The 23,328-nt window shown below is 37.9% G+C and overlaps 1 protein-coding gene and 1 non-coding gene across 2 annotated transcripts in view; both read right to left on the bottom strand.

Annotated features, from left to right (window-relative positions):
• The window catches only part of LOC141655535 (uncharacterized), a 32,037-nt gene extending 9,134 nt beyond the window's left edge, over positions 1 to 22,903 (bottom strand). The window contains exons 1-2 of the mRNA XM_074462611.1: positions 22,535 to 22,903; positions 21,977 to 22,435 (exon numbers count right to left, since the gene is read on the bottom strand). Of these exons, the coding sequence (XP_074318712.1) occupies positions 21,977 to 22,435; positions 22,535 to 22,903 (828 nt within the window). The remainder of the gene's footprint in view (positions 1 to 21,976; positions 22,436 to 22,534) is intronic.
• Positions 9,944 to 10,049, bottom strand: LOC141622078 (small nucleolar RNA R71). Its single transcript, XR_012532861.1, has one exon. It is a non-coding gene; the product is annotated as a small nucleolar RNA R71 (small nucleolar RNA).
• Positions 22,904 to 23,328: the final 425 nt, after the last annotated feature.

Here is a 23,328-nt window from a genome sequence, read left to right as displayed (position 1 = left end):
GTAATACACATTTCAATATTAATCACATCTTAATCTTTCCTAAATCTCTCAATTGTTCTTAGTTTTAAGTGGGTAATTAGAAGTTTATTTGAGGTTTAGAGGATTGACAACCTTCCATCAATCATCAAGTTTACTTCTATTATTCTTTGCTTTATTATTTGGATAATCTCAAGTAGGTATAATCCCTTTTACCTTTGGTTAATTATTGTTAATTACATCCACTTGTTCATCATGTTTTGCTTTGTTAGTATGATTGACAACCTTATTAGCAGGTTGAACTTGATCTTGAGTGAGTAGTCTCTAAAGCTAGGGTTAATGGGGAATTCGGGGAATCAATCATGGGAATAAATCTATGCTTAAATTAATGTTCTTTCATGATTGAATGCTTGCTTGTTGTGATTTCATCCTATGCATATATTATGTTAGATGAAATGCTAGACTATGAAACCTTGCATTTTGTACCCATCTCTTATCTTTTAAATGAGGTTTGTAAGATATAAGCCAACTCAAGCCTTGTTAGACCATGCATAGAGTTGAATAGGGAGAGACTAAGTCGACTTGTAGGTGTTGTAAAGTCCTGATCGACTCGGCTCCGAGACCTAAATCTTCCTAGGAATTGTAAGATATACACTAACTCGATTCCATCACAATAATAAGTTGCTTGCGTCTATTTGAGAACATGTTTGTATGATCTATTTCCATGATTCCCTTATGAACCCATGACACCCTAGTGCCCTTAATCAATTGTTTACAAAACCCCTCTAATTGTTTTACTTTGTCTTCTTAATTTACATTCATCTTGTTGATTAGGTTAGATTACATCTCATCTCAACTCAAATTTGTGACACCCTAAGACATAAACTACTTGCAATTGAAATCCTAAATCAATACCCGTCCCTTGGGATCCGACCTTTACTTACCACTCCACTAAAGAGTAGTTTGTAGAGTTAGAAATATTGTTTTGGTTGATAGCTTTAACGACGATCAATAACTTCACGAGCAATTAACCTCGTTCCCAAGCTTTCTAGCGACTATTAGGGTCATTTCTTATCTTTAGTTCCCCATTTTGCATATTCTTTAAGGTTTTGTGTCCTTTCTAGGAGAGGATTGCTAGCCTTGCATTTATGAAGCAAAATGGAGATAAATGGATCGCATCTAATGACCAAGCATTGAAGAGGAGACAAAAACTAAAGTCCTAAGCAAATAAAACAAGTGGATTGGGCAATGATGAAGATCCCCACGACCCTAAGACACTCCCCATGGATTGTTAGGCAGTCAAGAATAAGAGAAGAAACCGTGTCCCAGAATCCGGGCGTCCCGAGGCCTCAAAGACGGGCGTCTCAAGCCAGGATCCGGACGTCCCAAGGCTCGGCTCGAGCGGATCTTCTCACAGGACCCAGGTATTCTTCAGCCAGCTCGCGCGTGGCCCTAAGGGTCTTGTAACCCAGCTCGCCCGTGTCCCTATGAGACTTGAAAATCGTCAACTTCTCTTAGGATCTTAATCATCATTTAAGCCCTTAGTAACCCTAATCCTTGTACTTAATTTTATTATAGATACCCTATTGTACTACCTAGAGTAGCATGATCTAATAATCATCTCTTAATCAAGTATTAATCTCTCTTAATTTAATATTAATTCAAGTTGTAATACACATTTCAATAATAATCACATCTTAATCTTTCCTTAATCTTTTAATTGTTCTTAGTTTTAGTTGGGTAATTAGAAGATTATTTGGGGTTTAGAGGCCGGATTGACAACCTTCCATCAATCATCAAGTTTACTTCTATTATTCTTAACTTTATTATTTGGATCATCTCAAGTAGGTATAATCCCTTTTACCTTTGGTTAATTATTGTTAATTACATCCACTTGTTCATCATGTTTTGCTTTGTTAGGATGATTGATAACCTTATTAGCATGTTAAACTTGATCATGAGTGAGTAGTCTCTTAAGCTAGCGTTAATGGGGAACTAGGGGAATCAATCATGAGATTAAATCGATGCTTAAATTAGTATGCTTTTATAATTGAATGCTTGCTTGTTGTGATTTCAACCTATGCACATATTATGTTTGATGAAATGCTAGACTATGAAACTTTGCATTTTGTACCCATCTCTTATCTTTTCAATGAGGCTTGTAAGATATAAGCCAACTCAAGCCTTGTTAGACCATGCATAGAGTTGAATAGGGAGAGACTAAGTCGACTTGTAGGTGTTGTAAAGTCTTTATCGACTCAGCTCCGAGATCTAAATCTTCCTAGGAATTGTAAGATATACACTAACTCGATTCCATCACAACAATAAGTTGCTTGCATCTATTTGAGAACATGTTTATATGATCTATTTCCATGATTCCCTTATGAACCCATGACACCCTAGTGCCCTTAATCAATTGTTTACAAACCCCTCTAATTGTTTTACTTTGTCTTCTTAATTTACATTCATCTTGTTGATTAGGTTAGATTACATCTCATCTCAACTCAAATTTGTGACACCCTAAGACATAAACTACTTGCAATTGAAATCCTAAATCAATACCCGTCCCTTGGGATCCGACCTTTACTTACCACTCCACTAAAGAGTAGTTTAAAGAGTTAGAAATATTGTTTTGGATGATAGCTTTAACGACGAGCAATAACTTCACGAGCAATTAACCTCGTTCCCCATGCTTTCTAGCGACTATTAGGGTCATTTCTTATCTTTAGTTCCCCATTTTGCATATTCTTTGAGGTTTTGTGTCCTTGGTAGGAGAGGATTGCTAGCCTTGCATTTATGAAGCAAAATAGAGCTAAATGGATCGCATCTAATGACCAACCATCGAAGAGGAGACCAAAACTAAAGGCCTAAGCAAATAAAACAAGTGAATTGGGCAATGATGGAGATCTCCACAACCCTAACACAGTCCCCACGGATTGTTAGGCACTAAAGAATATTAGAAGAAACCCTGTCCCAGAATCCGGGAGTCCCGACCTCAGCAAGGACGTCTCAAGCCAGGATCCGGGCGTCCCAAGGCTCGGCTCGAGCGGATCTTCTCATAGGACCCATGTATTGTTCAGCCAGCTCGTGCGTAGCCCTAAGGGTCTTGCAACCCAGCTCGCCCGTGTCCCTATGGGACTTGAAAATCATTAACTTCTCTTAGTGTCTTAATGATCATTTAAGCCCTTAGTAACCCTAATCCTTGTATTTAATTTTAGTATAAATACCCTATTGTACTACCTAGAGTAGCATGATCTAATACTCATATCTTAATCAAGTATTAATCTCTCTTAATTTAGTCTTAATTCAAGTTGTAATACACATTTCAATATTAATTACATCTTAATCTTTCCTAAATCTCTCAATTGTTCTTAGTTTTAAGTGGGTAATTAGAAGATTATTTGAGGTTTAGAGGATTGACAACCTTCCATCAATCATCAAGTTTACTTCTATTATTTTTTGCTTTATTATTTGGATAATCTCAAGTAGGTATAATCCCTTTTACATTTGGTTAATTATTGTTAATTACATCCACTTGTTCATCATGTTTTGCTTTGTTAGTATGATTGACAACCTTATTAGCAGGTTAAACTTGATCTTGAGTGAGTAGTCTCTAAAGCTAGGGTTAATGGGGAATTCGGGGAATCAATCATGGGAATAAATCTATGCTTAAATTAATATTCTTTCATGATTGAATGCTTGCTTGTTGTGATTTCATCCTATGCATATATTATGTTTGATGAAATGCTAGACTATGAAACCTTGCATTTTGTACCCATCTCTTATGTTTTAAATGAGGTTTGTAAGATATAAGCCAACTCAAGCCTTGTTAGACCATGCATAGAGTTGAATAGGGAGAGACTAAGTCGACTTGTAGGTGTTGTAAAGTCCTGATCGACTCGGCTCCGAGACCTAAATCTTCCTAGGAATTGTAAGATATACACTAACTCGATTCCATCACAATAATAAGTTGCTTGCGTCTATTTGAGAACATGTTTGTATGATCTATTTCCATGATTCCCTTATGAAACCATGACACCCTAGTGCCCTTAATCAATTGTTTACAAAACCCCTCTAATTGTTTTACTTTGTCTTCTTAATTTACATTCATCTTGTTGATTAGGTTAGATTACATCTCATCTCAACTCAAATTTGTGACACCCTAAGACATAAACTACTTGCAATTGAAATCCTAAATCAATACCCGTCCCTTGGGATCCGACTTTTACTTACCACTCCACTAAAGAGTAGTTTGTAGAGTTAGAAATATTGTTTTGGTTGATAGCTTTAACGACGAGCAATAACTTCACGAGCAATTAACCTCGTTCCCAAGCTTTCTAGCGACTATTAGGGTCATTTCTTATCTTTAGTTCCCTATTTTGCATATTCTTTAAGGTTTTGTGTCCTTTGTAGGAGAGGATTGCTAGCCTTGCATTTATGAAGCAAAATGGAGATAAATGGATCGCATCTAATGACCAAGCATTGAAGAGGAGAAAAAAACTAAAGTCCTAAGAAAATAAAACAAGTGGATTGGGCAATGATGAAGATCCCCACGACCCTAAGACACTCCCCATGGATTGTTAGGCAGTCAAGAATAAGAGAAGAAACCGTGTCCCAGAATCCGAGCGTCCCGACCTCAGCACGGGCGTCTCAAGCCAGGATCCGGACGTCCCAAGGCTCGGCTCGAGCGGATCTTCTCACAGGACCCAGGTATTCTTCAGCCAGCTCGCGCGTGGCCCTAAGGGTCTTGCAACCCAGCTCTCCCGTGTCCCTATGAGACTTGAAAATCGTCAACTTCTCTTAGGGTCTTAATCATCATTTAAGCCCTTAGTAACCCTAATCCTTGTACTTAATTTTAGTATAGATACCCTATTGTACTACCTAGAGTAGCATGATCTAATAATCATCTCTTAATCAAGTATTAATCTCTCTTAATTTAATATTAATTCAAGTTGTAATACACATTTCAATAATAATCACATCTTAATCTTTCCTTAATCTTTTAATTGTTCTTAGTTTTAGTTGGGTAATTAGAAGATTATTTGGGGTTTAGAGGCCGGATTGACAACCTTCCATCAATCATCAAGTTTACTTCTATTATTCTTAACTTTATTATTTGGATCATCTCAAGTAGGTATAATCCCTTTTACCTTTGGTTAATTATTGTTAATTACATCCACTTGTTCATCATGTTTTGCTTTGTTAGGATGATTGATAACCTTATTAGCATGTTAAACTTGATCATGAGTGAGTAGTCTCTTAAGCTAGCGTTAATGGGGAACTAGGGGAATCAATCATGAGATTAAATCGATGCTTAAATTAATATGCTTTTATAATTGAATGCTTGCTTGTTGTGATTTCAACCTATGCACATATTATGTTTGATGAAATGCTAGACTATGAAACTTTGCATTTTGTACCCATCTCTTATCTTTTCAATGAGGCTTGTAAGATATAAGCCAACTCAAGCCTTGTTAGACCATGCATAGAGTTGAATAGGGAGAGACTAAGTCGACTTGTAGGTGTTGTAAAGTCTTTATCGACTCAGCTCCGAGATCTAAATCTTCCTAGGAATTGTAAGATATACACTAACTCGATTCCATCACAACAATAAGTTGCTTGCATCTATTTGAGAACATGTTTATATGATCTATTTCCATGATTCCCTTATGAACCCATGACACCCTAGTGCCCTTAATCAATTGTTTACAAACCCCTCTAATTGTTTTACTTTGTCTTCTTAATTTACATTCATCTTGTTGATTAGGTTAGATTACATCTCATCTCAACTCAAATTTGTGACACCCTAAGACATAAACTACTTGCAATTGAAATCCTAAATCAATACCCGTCCCTTGGGATCCGACTTTTACTTACCACTCCACTAAAGAGTAGTTTGTAGAGTTAGAAATATTGTTTTGGTTGATAGCTTTAACGACGAGCAATAACTTCACGAGCAATTAACCTCGTTCCCAAGCTTTCTAGCGACTATTAGGGTCATTTCTTATCTTTAGTTCCCTATTTTGCATATTCTTTAAGGTTTTGTGTCCTTTGTAGGAGAGGATTGCTAGCCTTGCATTTATGAAGCAAAATGGAGATAAATGGATCGCATCTAATGACCAAGCATTGAAGAGGAGAAAAAAACTAAAGTCCTAAGAAAATAAAACAAGTGGATTGGGCAATGATGAAGATCCCCACGACCCTAAGACACTCCCCATGGATTGTTAGGCAGTCAAGAATAAGAGAAGAAACCGTGTCCCAGAATCCGAGCGTCCCGACCTCAGCACGGGCGTCTCAAGCCAGGATCCGGACGTCCCAAGGCTCGGCTCGAGCGGATCTTCTCACAGGACCCAGGTATTCTTCAGCCAGCTCGCGCGTGGCCCTAAGGGTCTTGCAACCCAGCTCTCCCGTGTCCCTATGAGACTTGAAAATCGTCAACTTCTCTTAGGGTCTTAATCATCATTTAAGCCCTTAGTAACCCTAATCCTTGTACTTAATTTTAGTATAGATACCCTATTGTACTACCTAGAGTAGCATGATCTAATAATCATCTCTTAATCAAGTATTAATCTCTCTTAATTTAATATTAATTCAAGTTGTAATACACATTTCAATAATAATCACATCTTAATCTTTCCTTAATCTTTTAATTGTTCTTAGTTTTAGTTGGGTAATTAGAAGATTATTTGGGGTTTAGAGGCCGGATTGACAACCTTCCATCAATCATCAAGTTTACTTCTATTATTCTTAACTTTATTATTTGAATCATCTCAAGTAGGTATAATCCCTTTTACCTTTGGTTAATTATTGTTAATTACATCCACTTGTTCATCATGTTTTGCTTTGTTAGTATGATTGATAACCTTATTAGCATGTTAAACTTGATCGTGAGTGAGTAGTCTCTTAAGCTAGCGTTAATGGGGAACTAGGGGAATAAATCATGAGATTAAATCGATGCTTAAATTAATATGCTTTTATAATTGAATGCTTGCTTGTTGTGATTTCAACCTATGCACATATTATGTTTGATGAAATGCTAGACTATGAAACTTTGCATTTTGTACCCATCTCTTATCTTTTCAATGAGACTTGTAAGATATAAGCCAACTCAAGCCTTGTTAGACCATGCATAGAGTTGAATAGGGAGAGACTAAGTCGACTTGTAGGTGTTGTAAAGTCTTGATCGACTCAGCTCCGGGATCTAAATCTTCCTAGGAATTGTAAGATATACACTAACTCGATTCCATCACAACAATAAGTTGCTTGCATCTATTTGAGAACATGTTTATATGATCTATTTCCATGATTCCCTTATGAACCCATGACACCCTAGTGCCCTTAATCAATTGTTTACAAAACCCCTCTAATTGTTTTACTTTGTCTTCTTAATTTACATTCATCTTGTTGATTAGGTTAGATTACATCTCATCTCAACTCAAATTTGTGACACCCTAAGACATAAACTACTTGCAATTGAAATCCTAAATCAATACCCGTCCCTTGGTGTCCGACCTTTACTTACCACTCCACTAAAGAGTAGTTTGTAGAGTTAGAAATATTGTTTTGGATGATAGCTTTAATGACGAGCAATAACTTCACGAGCAATTAACCTCGTTCCCCATGCTTTCTAGCGACTATTAGGGTCATTTTTTATCTTTAGTTCCCCATTTTGCATATTCTTTGAGGTTTTGTGTCCTTGGTTGGAGAGGATTGCTAGCCTTGCATTTATGAAGCAAAATAAAGATAAATGGATCGCATCTAATGACCAACCATCGAAGAGGAGACCAAAACTAAAGGCCTAAGCAAATAAAACAAGTGAATTGGGCAATGATGGAGATCTCCACGACCCTAACACAGTCCCCACGGATTGTTAGGCAGTCAAGAATAACAGAAGAAACCCTGTCCCAGAATCCGGGAGTCCCGACCTCAGCACGGGCAGCTCAAGCCAGGATCCGGGCGTCCCAAGGCTCGGCTCGAGCGGATCTTCCCATAGGACCCATGTATTCTTCAGCCAGCTCGTGCGTAGCCCTAAGGGTCTTGCAACCCAGCTCGCCCGTGTCCCTATGGGACTTGAAAATCATCAACTTCTCTTAGTGTCTTAATGATCATTTAAGCCCTTATTAACCCTAATCCTTGTACTTAATTTGAGTATAAATACCCTATTGTACTACCTAGAGTAGCATGATCTAATAATCATATCTTAATCAAGTATTAATCTCTCTTAATTTAGTCCTAATTCAAGTTGTAATACACATTTTAATATTAATCACATCTTAATCTTTCCTAAATATCTCAATTGTTCTTAGTTTTAAGTGGGTAATTAGAAGATTATTTGAGGTTTAGAGGATTGACAACCTTCCATCAATCATCAAGTTTACTTCTATTATTCTTTGCTTTATTATTTGGATAATCTCAAGTAGGTATAATCCCTTTTAACTTTGGTTAATTATTGTTAATTACATCCACTTGTTCATCATGTTTTGCTTTGTTAGTATGATTGACAACCTTATTAGCAGGTTAAACTTGATCTTGAGTGAGTAGTCTCTAAAGCTAGGGTTAATGGGGAATTCGGGGAATCAATCATGGGAATAAATCTATGCTTAAATTAATGTTCTTTTATAATTGAATGCTTGCTTGTTGTGATTTCTTGCTATGCATATATTATGTTTGATGAAATGCTAGACTATGAAACCCTGCATTTTGTACACATCTCTTATCTTTTAAATGAGGTTTGTAAGATATAAGCCAACTCAAGCCTTGTTAGACCATGCATAGAGTTGAATAGGGAGAGACTAAGTCGACTTGTAGGTGTTGTAAAGTCCTGATCGACTCGGCTTCGAGACCTAAATCTTCCTAGGAATTGTAAGATATACACTAACTCGATTCCATCACAATAATAAGTTGCTTGCGTCTATTTGAGAACATGTTTGTATGATCTATTTCCATGATTCCCTTATGAACCCATGACACCCTAGTGCCCTTAATCAATAGTTTACAAAACCCCTCTAATTGCTTTACTTTGTCTTCTTAATTTACATTCATCTTGTTGATTAGGTTAAATTACATCTCATCTCAACCCAAATTTGTGACACCCTAAGACATAAACTACTTGCAATTGAAATCCTAAATCAATACCCGTCCCTTGGGATCCGACCTTTACTTACCACTCCATTAAACAGTAGTTTGTAGAGTTAGAAATATTGTTTTGGTTGATAGCTTTAACGACGAGCAATAACATCACACCAAAAATGGCGCCGTTGCCGGGGACGGTGTTCAATTGATTTGATTTTCGTTAATTGTTTTTAGTTGTGTCTTTCTTTACCTTGGGGAACTCATCTTCTACAGGCTGTTCTAATTGTTTTCTAGTTGTTTGATATTTTGCATGACTAGGAGATCACAAGGGAATCCATTATCTATTGATCTCTAGATTGAAAGGACCTTAACCAACAATAGAAGAGTTGCTAGGGGTACTTCAAGAGTTTTAGGTATTGGAGAGGTTGTGGACATTCAACCAAATAACATTGAGTTTGTCAACCCTTTTGTAAGAGAAGGAGAGGATAACATAATTCCAAACCAACTACAAAATCAACCAACAATGCCTAAATTCTCATCTCATTCCGTACCAACCGAGGAGAACCTACCAAACGGTACTCCTACACCATCACATTTAACCGGTATTTTCAGTGCCAAATCCGCATTGATACAATTAGTTGAGAGAAGTCAATTTGGAGGGATGCCTAGTGAGGATCCTCATTTACATATGGAGACTTTTTGTGACTATTGTGATGCAATTTCTCAAACCGGAGTTACTCAAGACCAAATTCGGTGGGTGTTGTTTTCTTTTTCCTAGATCGGAACCGCAAAGCAATTGTTGAAGAGCCTAGACAAGGCTACCCTTGTTATTGATTCATTGAAAAAGTTAGCACTTGCCTTTTACAAGAAATTCTATCCTCCGGAAAAGACTCACATGTTGAGAGCCCAAATCACCGGGTTCAAGCAAAGGGATGAAGAATCATTATATGAAGTATGGGAGAGATTTAAGGACACTTATCGCTCTTTCCACACCATGGACTTAGTGAGTGGTTCCTTGTTCAACAATTTTGGAACGGCTTATATGAAGACTCATGCAATGTGCTTAATATGGGATCCAATGGGAGGTTTACCGAAGTTGATGACAACCAAACATGGGCCAAAATCGAAGAGATGTCGGTTCATAATTCCCAATATAGTAGGCCTCGAAAGGACACTAGAGGAGGAAAGTATGAGGTGGATTCCGTCACACAATTGGGTGCTCAACTAAGTGCTCATATCGACACCATCAACTTAAAGTTTGAGAAGGCCATGGCTAAGCTTGAAGAGGCCTCCAAATCACCCAAACAACATGTCAATGCTATGATAGCATCATCCTCAATCCCAAACGGAGTATGTGAAACTTGTGGAACCTTGGGACATAATCAAAATGAATGTAGGGGAACAAATGAACAAGTAAATGCTTTCCAAGCATACAAGAATGGCACCCCTTATTCTAATTACTATAATGAGAATACCAAATTTCATCCAAATCCATACAAAAGCCAAAATGTTCAAAATCCTCAATACCAACATACACCCCACCTCCAATGAGAAATGAAGCTCAAAGACCCTTTTTCAACCAAAGCCAAAGATATCAAAATCAATCTTCCTACAACCAATGCAATGACCAAAGTTTTGATGTTCAAAAAGCGGTCCTCCAAATGCAAAAGAACCAACAAGAATTCTTCACCCAAATGCAAAATGATAGCCAAGCCAAACAAACCACCATCAACAACATACTTTCCCACACCAAAATGTTAGAGACTCAAATGACTCAACTAGCATCTTCTAACTCCCAAAGACAAAACGGGCAATTACCTCCTCAAGGTAACCCCCCCCCCCCCCAAGACATGAAATGGTTAGTGTCATCCATTTGAGGAGCGGTACAAGATATGAGGGGCCGAAGAGGCCAATTGATGAAGATATTATGGATGCTAGTAGAAAGCAAAGAGTTATGGAGAACTCTAAGGAAGTAGAGCCTACCATCAATGAACTTTCAAAGAAGAGAAATTAAGAAAAGGCTAAGAATGTTGACAAAGAGCCTATTGTGATTAGACTTTCATTCCCAAGTCGCCAAGCTAAGCCTAAGCTTGATGAGCAACTTGGAAATTTCATGGAAATTGTGAAAAACTTAGAAGTCTCAATCCCATTCACACAATTGGTCAATCATGTTCCGGGTTATGCAAAGTACATGAAGGACATTCTTACCAAGAAGAAGTCCATCCGAAAGTTGGAGAATATTGCCTTCACCAAAGTGAGTAGTGCTATTCATCAAGGAAGTTCTCCTCCAAAGCTCAAAGATCCGGGACAAGTATAAGTGTTATGCCATACTCGGTATGTAAGAGGCTTTGAATGGGAGAGATTAAATGCACCAACATTACTCTTCAAATGGTGGATCGATCAACAAAAACATCTCTAGGGGTATGTGAGTATGTGCCCGTGAGAATTGGCAAATTCTTCATCCCGGTAGACTTTGTCATTGTACACATGGAGGAGGATTCTAACATCCCAATCATCTTAGGAAGACCTTTCTTGCATACCGCCGGAGCGGTAATCGATGTGAAACATGGAGAGCTCACACTTGAAGTAGGGGATGAGACAATTACTTTCAATCTTGACAAAACCATGAGAGGTCCCCGATTACATGAGCCATGCTTCGTGGTCGATCACTATAGCCGAGAAAGTGATAGGAAGAAGTTAGAATATCTATGCAAAGATCAAGCCATGGGTAAGAAACATCACCCATATGGAAGAAGAAAGTGGATGACATTCAAGTAGCCCAATTCGGAGAGCATGGAATTTTCAACAACAATGAGAGCTTGAATAGCTCACCCATCATGACAAGTAATGAATAAGGTCTCATTGGCCATAATAACAAGGAAGGAGAGTTGTTCTTGACAACTCATGACAACATTGAGGAACGAATAAGCGAAGTTTGTGGTCTATGGGACGATGAATTTGAAGGATTGGTCAATCCTTATATTGGAAATGCTATGAACTTGGACCAAATAATGTGTAAAGATCTATGAAAGATCTTTATCATCAAAATGAGCAAGCCTTCGACTATTTTTACAAGGTGTTGAGCAACATCAATAACACCTTGGCTTTTCCCCCTTAACATCTCAGCAAAGAAAGGAGAGTTTGGTGGAGTCCTCTATAAACCACCATTTCTAAATATTCTAACCCCCCTAACTAGAATTTCATTTACTTTATTGCATTTTTTGTCATTTTTGCATTGCATTTTCATGCTTTGTTATAAGATTTTTGACAAGAGAGCAAGTGAGGGAGGGATTCTAATGTGTTTTAATGTGTAGTGTTTGATCAAGTGTGAGGATGGCATATGACTAGGCTAGTCAAGCCTTTGTAGTGCAACCCACAACAATTAACAAGGAAAGGAAGAAGGAATGACGCGGGAAAAGGATCCCCATGAGCAGACCTGAGCTCGTGGGAGTTGACATTAAGACGAGCAGATCTGCCCGAGCTAGCACTGAGACGAGCTTCTTCAGCACTAGGATGCCCGTCCTGGCTTTGGGTAGTGGGAGATGGGAAGAGTTCAAATGTTGAAGAAAGTGTTGTTAGAGGATCTGCCCGAGGTGGTTTCGAGACGAGCGTGTCTAACTCCAAGCCGACCGTCCCAGACTCGAGTCGTGGGTCCCGAGAAGCTTCAAATTTGTGAGATTTTCCTGTAAGAAACTCTGCCCATCCCTAATTTGAGACGAGCGTCTCAGGCCAGAATCCGCTCAAGCCAGTCCCAAGACGCCCGTCCCAGACTGCTTTGCATCTTTCAAATTTGCATGTAGCAGAATCAGCTCAAGCCAACTTCAAGCCGCCCGTCCCAGACCTGCTACTAACCCAAACATGGAATTTTTATACTTCTTCCCAATTCATTTACACCTTTCAAACGCAAACACAACCATTTTCCCTCACTTAAACCTTCAATCCCCTCACATAAAAACATCAATTTCTCACAAAAATTCATCACAAACAAATTAAAACTTGCTCAAAACACAATTAAATTACTCCTTCATCAACAAAAGGCCATTTAATCATCAATTTCCTCACAAATTGAATCAATTTTCTAGGATTTGGGGCAAAAATTCGAAAATCCCCAATTGATTGAGGAATTGATTGAAATTTGAAGAATTAAGGAGTATTCAAGAATCATCTTTGTTTGTTGATAGCAAATTGATAAGGACCATACAATGGCAAGGACTAAAGGTGGAACTAAGGCATCCAAAACTCCAAATTTGTCAAAGAGGCAACAAGCTCTTCTAGCATCTAAAGCTTTGGTAGTAGCTCAACCAAGGGAGCAAGTCCAAGAAATTGTCAACACTATTGAGGAAGCTACCACATCTACTCCGGTTATAGAACAATGTGATGTGACTCTTAATTGCGCACATTTAGTCCCTCAATTGAGCCTATTTTGCATACTATTATAGCATTTCATGGCCATTTTATCCGTCGATTCCTTTCTATTTTGCTTTTCTAGTGCATTTTATATGTCTTATAGGAAAGGAGATAATGAGGCGGAATTCCCGTCTCTCGCGCATATTCGGAAGCTTGTTGACGATCTTGGATAGACTAGTATGAAGAGGAGGCAAGAATGAAGAATAAAAGAGTATATAGAAGGATCATAAGCTCAAAAGCAAGAAAAAAGGGAACAACATCTCAACCCGCGCGGGTCAAGCTTAAGTACAGCGAGTTACTGCTCAACCCGCTCGGGACAATATCAACCCGCTCGGGTTGAGGATCAGGATGCGCATTTTTCACTCGGGACGAGCGGATTGTTTTCCAGAATGCTTTTCCTAGCTACGTGATTCGCGCATGTCCCTCGGGAGTTGCAATTCTCTATTCAACACTGAGTAATGTTATTTACTAATCTACCCTTGCTTAACCTAATGATGTACCACTATATATACTCCATTTGTAATAATCAAGGGACTAATCTTCCTTAGATTAGATTAAGCCTTCATTAGGAGTAGATTAGAATAGATTAGTCTTTAATCATTCCATAAATCACACATTAATCTTTCCTTAATTATTGTTCAAGTTTATTATTGAGTAATTCAAGTTTATTATTGGGTAATTGAAGATTATTGGGTTATTATTGGAGAATTGACAAGTCTTCATCAATCAATCAAGTTTTCTTCTATTATTCTTTGCTTTATTTTTGGATCATTCCTAAGTTGGTACAATTTCTCTACTCTTTACTTAATCCTTGTTTATTGTTTTACTCCTTCATCATGTTTAGATTTATTAATATGATTGACACCCTTGTTAACTTGTTTTCCATGATCATGAGTGAGTTGTTTCCTATCTACGATTAGTGGGGGATTAGGGGAACCATAACATGGGGGTAGATTCATACTTAATCTAATATGTTATCATTTTATTGCTTGTTTGTTGTGATTTCAACCTATGCACATGTTATGTTTGATGAAATGCGAGCCTATGAATCCTTGCATTTTTTTTACCCATCTCTTATCTTTTCAATGAGGTTTGTAAGACATAAACCAACTCGAGCCTCATTAGACCATGCATAGAGTTGAATAGGAAGGATTAAGTCGACTTGTAGGTGTTGTACAGTCTAGACAACTCGGCTCCAGGACCCAAACCTTCTTAGGGATTGTAAGATATACACTAACTCGATCCCATCACAACAATAAGTGCTTGCTTTTAATTAAGAACATGTTTGTATGATCTATTTCCGTGAATTCCCTTATGATCCCATGACATCCTAGTATCTTTATCATTTGTGTACATCCTTTCATCTTATTGCCTACTTTTCATTGCTTTCAATAGTTTAGAATTTTCAAACCCAAACCAATTGTGACACCTTGAGTACAACTATAATTAGATTGGACAATTTAAGTACACCCGTCCCGTGGATCAACCACGACTTGCTTGCTATGCTAGTAGTTGGGTATAAATGAGATTGATGGCGGAAAACGACACCCTCCATCAAAATGGCGCCGTTGTCGGGGACGGTGTTGTGTATTTGAATCGTTCTTTTGTATAGTTTTAGTTGTGTTTCTTCTTGAGGGATCGTGGTTCCTTGGGAATTTCATTTCTTGTAGTAGTTCTATTTCATATGTTTAGCATGTCTACATTCACTTTTTGGCAATATGAAAATGAGTCATTTGATAAATATATTGCAAGATATGAAGATTATATGACTCATGCTTGGCATCATGGTTTTACTCTTTCAAATTATGAAGCATGTTGTGTTGTTTATAATGGCATGAACCTTGAAATCCACAACTTGGTATTTCACTTGAGTGGTGGTAGGATATGTGAGATGAGTTGTGAGGAATTTTGGGAATTTGTTGAGTTCATGACCATCCATTGTCTTAAGCAATTTGTACATGACATCTTTGAAGGTGCCAAGGAAGGTATGGAAGCGATAAAAACCACACTTCAAAAATTCATTGAGGAAAACTATGATGAAAATGAGATTTGTGAGAATGAGACACCTTCTTATAACCTTGAACCAACCTACTATGCCCACAAATTTGCCCCTCCTTGGGAATATGGAGTGCTAGATGAAGAGAGTGATGATGAGGAGTACATTCTTGATTGTAAAACCAATGCTTGGATGCCGTCACCTTACTCTTCTTGTGTAACAATGAACCTAAAATTCCATGAAATTTGATGCTAATGGGCAAGTTAGAGTGAGATGGATGTGAGCTTAAGTGGAAACTAACCCTTTGAGGATGACATATTAGAGGGAGACAATTGTGTTGAACTTGGTGAGCCTTGTTATGACAACCCCTTTGATAATGGACCTTGTTGGGATGAAGAATATGAGGACATTTGGGAACCCCAAATAGACACCCTTGAAATCACCTTAGATGATAATGAGAGTACTTGCATTGAATGTGGTGATTTTGACTATTTGGAGGACGAGTTGAGTGAATTACCAACCAACTACCCATTTCATGTTCTTACCATCCATCACATCTCTTAGAATTTTTGTCATAACATTCTTCACACGCTTGTTCGGTCTATTACTTGGCCATTATTTTATTGCATAATCTTGTATTGTTATTCATGCTTATTTATATCTCACTCCCAAGAATTTGACCGACTTCTACGCGCCTTGAATGCTAGTGATAATCTTCCATGAAATTGTTTATTGATAATCTTTGGTTTGATGGAGTTCCTCAATAACCATTAATTTGTATATATGCATTTAGTGTAATTTTGCATTCATTCATTTAATAAATTGCATGAGAGATAAAAGGGAGGGATCTCATATTTTTAATTGAGCTTTTTGAAGGAAATTGATGAAAATAAGAAGGTAGAAAATGTACATAAATGAAGAAAATGGATATTTTGGGCTTGTGCACATATTTTCTATCATTAAAAAGGGGTTGGGACAAAATTGCTCGAAATCTGTGCATCCCGAGCCCAACCCGTGCGGATTGAAGGACAAAAAAAAAGAAAAAGCACCCTGCCCAAGAATCTGCACGAGCTCCGAAGAAAATCCACATCCCAGCTCCCAACCCGAGCGGGTTCAGATCAACCCGAGCGTGTCCACTGTCAACCCGAGCGAGTCAGACACAACCCGAGCGGGTTCAGCTCAAATTTGCAGAATATGTTCAGGAATCCGGGCCGATCACTTCTAACCCACCCGTGTTCAGCTTTTAACCCGTGTTTCCTCTATTTTTAGCCAGGACTTTGCTCTACACTCAAATCTCACCTGTCATCTTCATCTTCTACCTTCAATGCTCAACCCCAACTCACAAAAATCACTCAAATGACCATCAAATCCAACCAAATCACCATTAAATTACGCTAAAAATCATTCTAATCCATTTCTATGCAATAAAAACCAACTTTCCAACCTTCTACATACTCAAAATCACTCATTTTCATCATCTTAAAAATTGAAGCTCCAAAAATCCGTGAGCTACAATTGTTTTTCGAGTTTGATTTTTGCCTTCTAGCTTCACTACAATACTTCTAGTGTTCTAATAAGGCATTTTCAAGGTTATTTGGCTCTTATTTGTGAAGATTTGAAGCATCTTGATTAGTGATACTTGGTGGATTTTAAGACTACAATAATGAGTTTTTGGGGCAAGAGTAAGACTACTACTACTAAGGGATCAAAGAGGAGAAAAGGAAGCAATTATAATGCTCCATCGGAGTTCCAAATGTATGAAGAGGAGCTAGTACCGGAGATAGAGCAACTTGATGATTTCCCGGAGGTAGTATTCATAAAAAATGAGCATAGGAGGCGATTTGTCAAACTACTAGGTAAGGAATTCAAGCCTACTCGTTTCATTTGTCGTCAAATTTTGGATAAGCTTGGTATTGAAGGACAAACCGAGTCTTTCTTTAGAGGAATGGGTCTTGAGACTTTATTTTATATGCATGAGGAAACATATCTTAGCCTCACATTGGAATTCTTTAATAGTCTCAAAGTTTTTGAAGCAGAAAGATATGGGGTGTCTTTGGAATTTAGGTGGTGTAATGAGACCCACCAAATACATTTGGGTATCTTTGGTGAAATTTTTGGACTTGTGATACCCGAGACCGACCCTGAGAACCCCGTGGGATTCACGGAGTCACACTTGGGAGAGCGATCACCGGGTTGAAATTAAATGGTTTTAAGAAGTGTCATGCTTTTTACATTCATCATCCGGTTATTAGAGTGTGGCATCAATTTATAACGGGGACTATTTATGGTCGGAGTGAGACGGGAAGTATGAGTCAACTTGACATGACTTTTCTTGAGTCATATTTGAATGTCCCAAGGTTTTCCAAATTACAACTTTAATCTCGCACTTGAATTACTTTTCCGGTTTCGAAATCTAGCAAAGGGTACAACAAAGTCAAAGGGAATTGTGATGGGTGGTCTTGTGACTAGGATGGCCAATGTTTTATGTCCCGGGTTTAATGATGATGAGAGGTATGTGGCTCTCCCCGAAGACACTTTGATTGATGAGAAGGCTATCTTTAGGCATCACAAATGGTGCAAGTATAATGATTTGGGAGCATTGATTGGTACACCAAGGGAAGCACTACATTTATCCTTCCTTGTTCGGACCTTCCTCCTACCGTGCCTAGGACGAGCTACCTTGCACCTATGCCGAGTTACCTCCTCCCCATTGAGAGGATTGTGGATCCACCACCTAGGAGACATGAGGAGGCACCTTCTACTCCTTCCCATGCACCATCATCATCCCAAGGTCCAAGCCTTGGATTTCCACCGTTCCTTCATGGTGTTCGGCCCTCTTATATATGCAGAGATACCTCCATACCCCCATGTCTACCGACCCTACTCACCTCCTCCTTCTCCTCCTCCTCCATCTCCTCCAGACACCCTGCCATCGGCCATGGATATCTTGATGGGTATGATAAGCAACATGTATTTTAGGATCCACCGAGGGCAAGAAGACAACTATTTAGCCCTTTATCCTCAATACTACCATATGGCGCAACAAGGGTTTATTGATCCTAATGGCCCTAGGCCTTCTTGGGTGCAACCTCACCTTATGTTCCCAAACCAAGGCATGAATGAAGATGACCAAAGAGGAGGAGCGGAAGAAGAAGAAAGTGAAGATGATGATAGCCTTAATGATGGAGGCTTTGATTGAGATCGTGATTATAAGACCCTTTCTTTCCCTATCTCTTATGTATATTTTGCATTGTAATATATCTCACATGACTAGATTAGTTTGCATTGTAATATATCTCACATGATTCATATAGTTAGTTGCATATAGACTAGAATTCATGCATAATCACTAATGACCAAACCTATTCATTTCTACACTAGAAATAGTGCTTAATTAGGTTTGGGGAGGTTTGATCATAGGTGACCTAAACATGCATCATTTAGTGTAGTTTAGATTGTATTCATTTGTTATATATGTCATATAGAATTGCATTTAGTTAAAGCATGCATTCATTCATAACATATCATTGTATTTGTACTTCAATTTCCATTAAACTTTATAAATCCAAAAACATGTATTTATTTTTCATTCCTACTCCTACATGTACATTGAGGACAATGTCCAAAATAAAGTGGGGGATGGGAATTTATATACCAAAATACACAAAAATTGAAAATTTTCGAAAAATCCAAAAAATATGTTCTTTAATTTCATTAAAACAAAATCCATAAAAATTTAAAAATTTCAAAAACCAAAAACATATTCTTTAATTTAGTAGTGTAGAATTGTATATACTTGTTTTTCTGTTCTCTTCTCACATAGATACGACACTTCATTTGAGGCATTGTCAAAGGAATGTGAAGACCGCTTGGTATGATCGCTCTAATATCTATTTCCCTTCCGTTTCTTTTCATTACTCATATGAGGAGGATGAGCATACATGTCAAGGAGGACGTTGTGTGTTTTGTTGTTACGGTTTGTGTATCTATGTGTTGTTAGGAGTTGCATCTAGATTATATGGCATAATAGTTGATAGAAGAATACATATTATAGTTGTTTATATGTTAGTTGCATCATGGCATGTAATTGCATGGTTAGAAAATTTTGTGAAAATGCTTATTTTGGAAGCTTGACAAGTGTATATAAGGCCCTTGTAGATAATTTTTCTCCTTGAGACTTTGTTTGCTAGAATACCCTCAAGACACCCTAGTATGTGTCATACTAGTATCTTTTGACCCATGGACTAAGGCCTAGTCAAGAGTACCTTGTGGTATGATAACTCTTTGGCTACCGTTTATTCCAAGCTGACCTTTGAAGCCATGCAACCGTTCTTACACTTCTATCATCATATTTTGTCAACAAAAAGGGAATGGGCACAAAAATATCAAATTGAGTTCAAGTACCAAATCAAAATCAAAAAGTTTGCAAAGTGCATCAATGAAAAGAGGAGCAAAAATAGACTCCTATGCTTCAATAAAAGTACCCATGCTACAAAATGGGGTTACTTTGAAAAATGTTCAAAAATGCAAAGATTGAAATATTTGCCAAGTATAAATATGCCAATCATAAAAAATGGCAAGAAATGTTCTTCAAATGTCAAATACCACAAGAAATTGGGGTGAAAAACAAATCAAAAAGCAAACTACCAATGTGAAACCCAAAACATCTCGATCCATTTTATCCATTGATCTTATTTGTTGCATAGTGGAGAGGGGACGACCCTTCTTCTTGTCTAGGCAAGAGGCGGAATTTCACGATCCTTCAGTGTTTCTAACACCATAAGGAGTCTACTCTTGACGGAAGCATTTAGCGATTGTGGACTAAGGTACCCTAGTTTGACACAACTTGGAGGTGATTTGTTGGTATCCTCCTAGACTTAGTAGCTTGGAGAAATAATATCTATGATGGAGTGTGTACCCTTAAATTGCTACCCCTTTAGATGATTTCCGCCACTTAGATGAGGAAAGTGGCTATTCTTTTGTAGATGCATCCATTACTTGTTTTGTGTGCTTAATGCTTGGATGTATCACCATTTTGGCAAGCCCCACCTTGCCTTGCAAGAAGGCATCTTACCTCATGGATGTCTTGTTGTGAGTTGAAGGGGCGGAGTGAGACCCCCTAATTGTATCACATCGGTTATATTATTAGGATAGTTTAAATAAAGGTCTAGTTCTAGTCACGTCTTTATTCGGGACCAGTAAAGGCTCGGTTTAGGGATGTTTGATGTGACTCTTAATTGCGCACATTTAGTCCCCTAATTGAGCCTATTTTGCATACTATTATAGCATTTCATGGCCATTTTATCCGTCAATTCCTTTCTATTTTGCTTTCCTAGTGCATTTTATATGTCTTAAAGGAAAGGAGATAATGAGGCGGAATTCCATCTCTCGCGCATATTCGGAAGCTTGTTGACGATCTTGGATGGACTAGTATGAAGAGGAGGTAAGAATGATGACCAAGGATGAAGAATAAAAGAGTATATAGAAGGATCATAGGCTCAAAAGCAATAAAAAATGGAACAGAAGCTCAACCCGCGCGGGTCAAGCTGAAGTAGAGTAAGTTACTGCTCAACCCGCTCTGGACAATATCAACCCGCTCGGGTTGAGGCTCAGGATGCGCGTTTTTCACTCGGGACGAGCGGATTGTTTTCCATAATTCTTTTACTTGCTACGTGATCCTCGTAAGTCCCTCAGGAGTTGCAATTCTCTATTCAACACTTAGTAATGTTATTTACTAATCTACCCTTGCTTAACCTAATGATGTACCACTATATATACTCCATTTTTAATAATAAAGGGACTAAGCTTCCTTAGATTTTATTAAGCCTTCATTAGGAGTAGATTAAAATAGATTAGTATTTAATCATTTCACAAATCACACATTAATCTTTCCTTAATTATTGTTCAAGTTTATTACTGAGTAATTCAAGTTTATTATTGGGTAATTGAAGATTATTGGGTTATTATTGGACAATTGACAACTCGTCATCAATCAATCAAGTTTTCTTCTATTATTCTTTGCTTTATATTTGGATCATTCCTAAGTTGGTACAATTTCTCTAATCTTTACTTTATCCTTGTTTATTGTTTTACTCCTTCATCATGTTTAGACTTGTTAATATGATTGTCACCCTTGTTAGCATGTTTTCCATGATCATGAGTGAGTAGTTTCCTAGCTAGGATTAGTAGGGGATTAGGGGAACCATAACATGGGGGTAGATTCATACTTAATCTAATATGTTATCATTTTATTGCTTGCTTGTTGTGATTTCAACCTATGCACATGTTATGTTTGATGAAATGCGAGCCTATGAATCCTTGCATTCTTTACCCATCTCTTATCTTTTCAATGAGGCTTGTAAGACATAAACCAACTCGAGCCTCATTAGACCATGCATAGAGTTGAATAGGAAGGATTAAGTCGACTTGTAGGTGTTGTACAGTCTAGACGACTTGGCTCCAGGACCCAAACCTTCTTAGGGATTGTACGATATACACTAACTCGATGAGCACATTAGGTCTAACCTTTTCAATAGGCTTATTGCTACCTAGCAGAGTCTGGTAATAGTCCAGAAATCCATTTTGAATGCTCTTGCTATCACTGCATACAGTGCCATATTGGTCCTCAATCTGAATAACTTTGTTCATGCTAATCCTCTTTTTTATAGCCCCATGAAAATAGGTGGTGTTACTGTCTCCAGCTTCTAACCACTGTGACTTTGCTTTTTGGCTCAAAAAACTGTCTCTTGCCACAGTAAGATTCTTTAGGCTAGCAGCAACCTCAAGCTCTTTCTGAAGCAGTTCAGGGTTGTGAATGTCCTGAACTAATTGTATTTGAAGAGCATGAAGCTTGGCCTCAGCAATTGCTGTGGAGTTTACAACATCAGCATAGCATTCCTTGTTTAATCTCTTCAGTGCAGGTTTTAAGGCCTTCAATTTCTTAATGACATTAAACATCTTATGTCCTGGATAGTGCTTCTGCCACTACTCAGTAATTGTAGGTATAAAAGAGGCAGCTTTTCCTCATATATTGAAATATTTAAAGCTAGCTCTTTTGCCATCTCCTAATGCAATATTGCTCACAGTGCATGGACAATGGTCAAATAGACCCTCTGGATGGAAATGAGCCATCATATTAGGGAATTGATTCATCCATTCCTGATTGACCATAAATCTGTCCAGTCTACTAAAAACTCTGGTAGATGGATCTTGTTTATTAGTCCAAGTAAAGTATGCACTAGTAGCACCTATATCAGCAACACCACATATTGATATACAATCTAGAAACTCATCCATATCAACGTGTTTAGTATTAGCTCCCAATCTTTTTGCAGGATTAATAACTGTATTGAAATCTCCTGCCAGTGCCCAAGGTCCAGAGCATTGTCCTGCAATTACTCCTAATTTCTGCCATAGATCCCTCCTTCCAATTCCATCATTATAAGCATACATCATAGTGAACCAGAACTGCTGCTGGGAGGCTCTAGAAATGACTCTTGTGTGGATAAATTGTGCATCATATTGACATACCAGAACATCAAACAAATTCGGTTTCTAAAGGAGCCATACACGACCACCTTTATGTTGACTACTATTAGTAGTAACACACCAACCATCTAACATATTTGTGGAAATATTTCTCACATTTTCCCTATTTATTTTAGTCTCAATTAGTCCAAACAGACCGATATCTTTATTAAGAATGAACCATTTTACAGTTTTTTGTTTATTTACATTGTTCAAACCCCGAACATTCCAAAAACCAATGTTATTCATTAATAGGAGTGGAAGTAGGGTTACCCTGTTGGCCAATACCAACCTTTGGAGTCACAAATCCTTCCACAACATCTCTGTATGAAGCAAACCTGTGGAGTGTT

Source organism: Silene latifolia, chromosome 1, assembly GCF_048544455.1.
Source record: "Silene latifolia isolate original U9 population chromosome 1, ASM4854445v1, whole genome shotgun sequence".
Lineage (NCBI taxonomy): Eukaryota > Viridiplantae > Streptophyta > Magnoliopsida > Caryophyllales > Caryophyllaceae > Silene > Silene latifolia.
The sequence above is the reverse complement of the archived record's forward strand: the minus strand, read 5'-3'. Positions and strand labels throughout refer to the sequence as shown.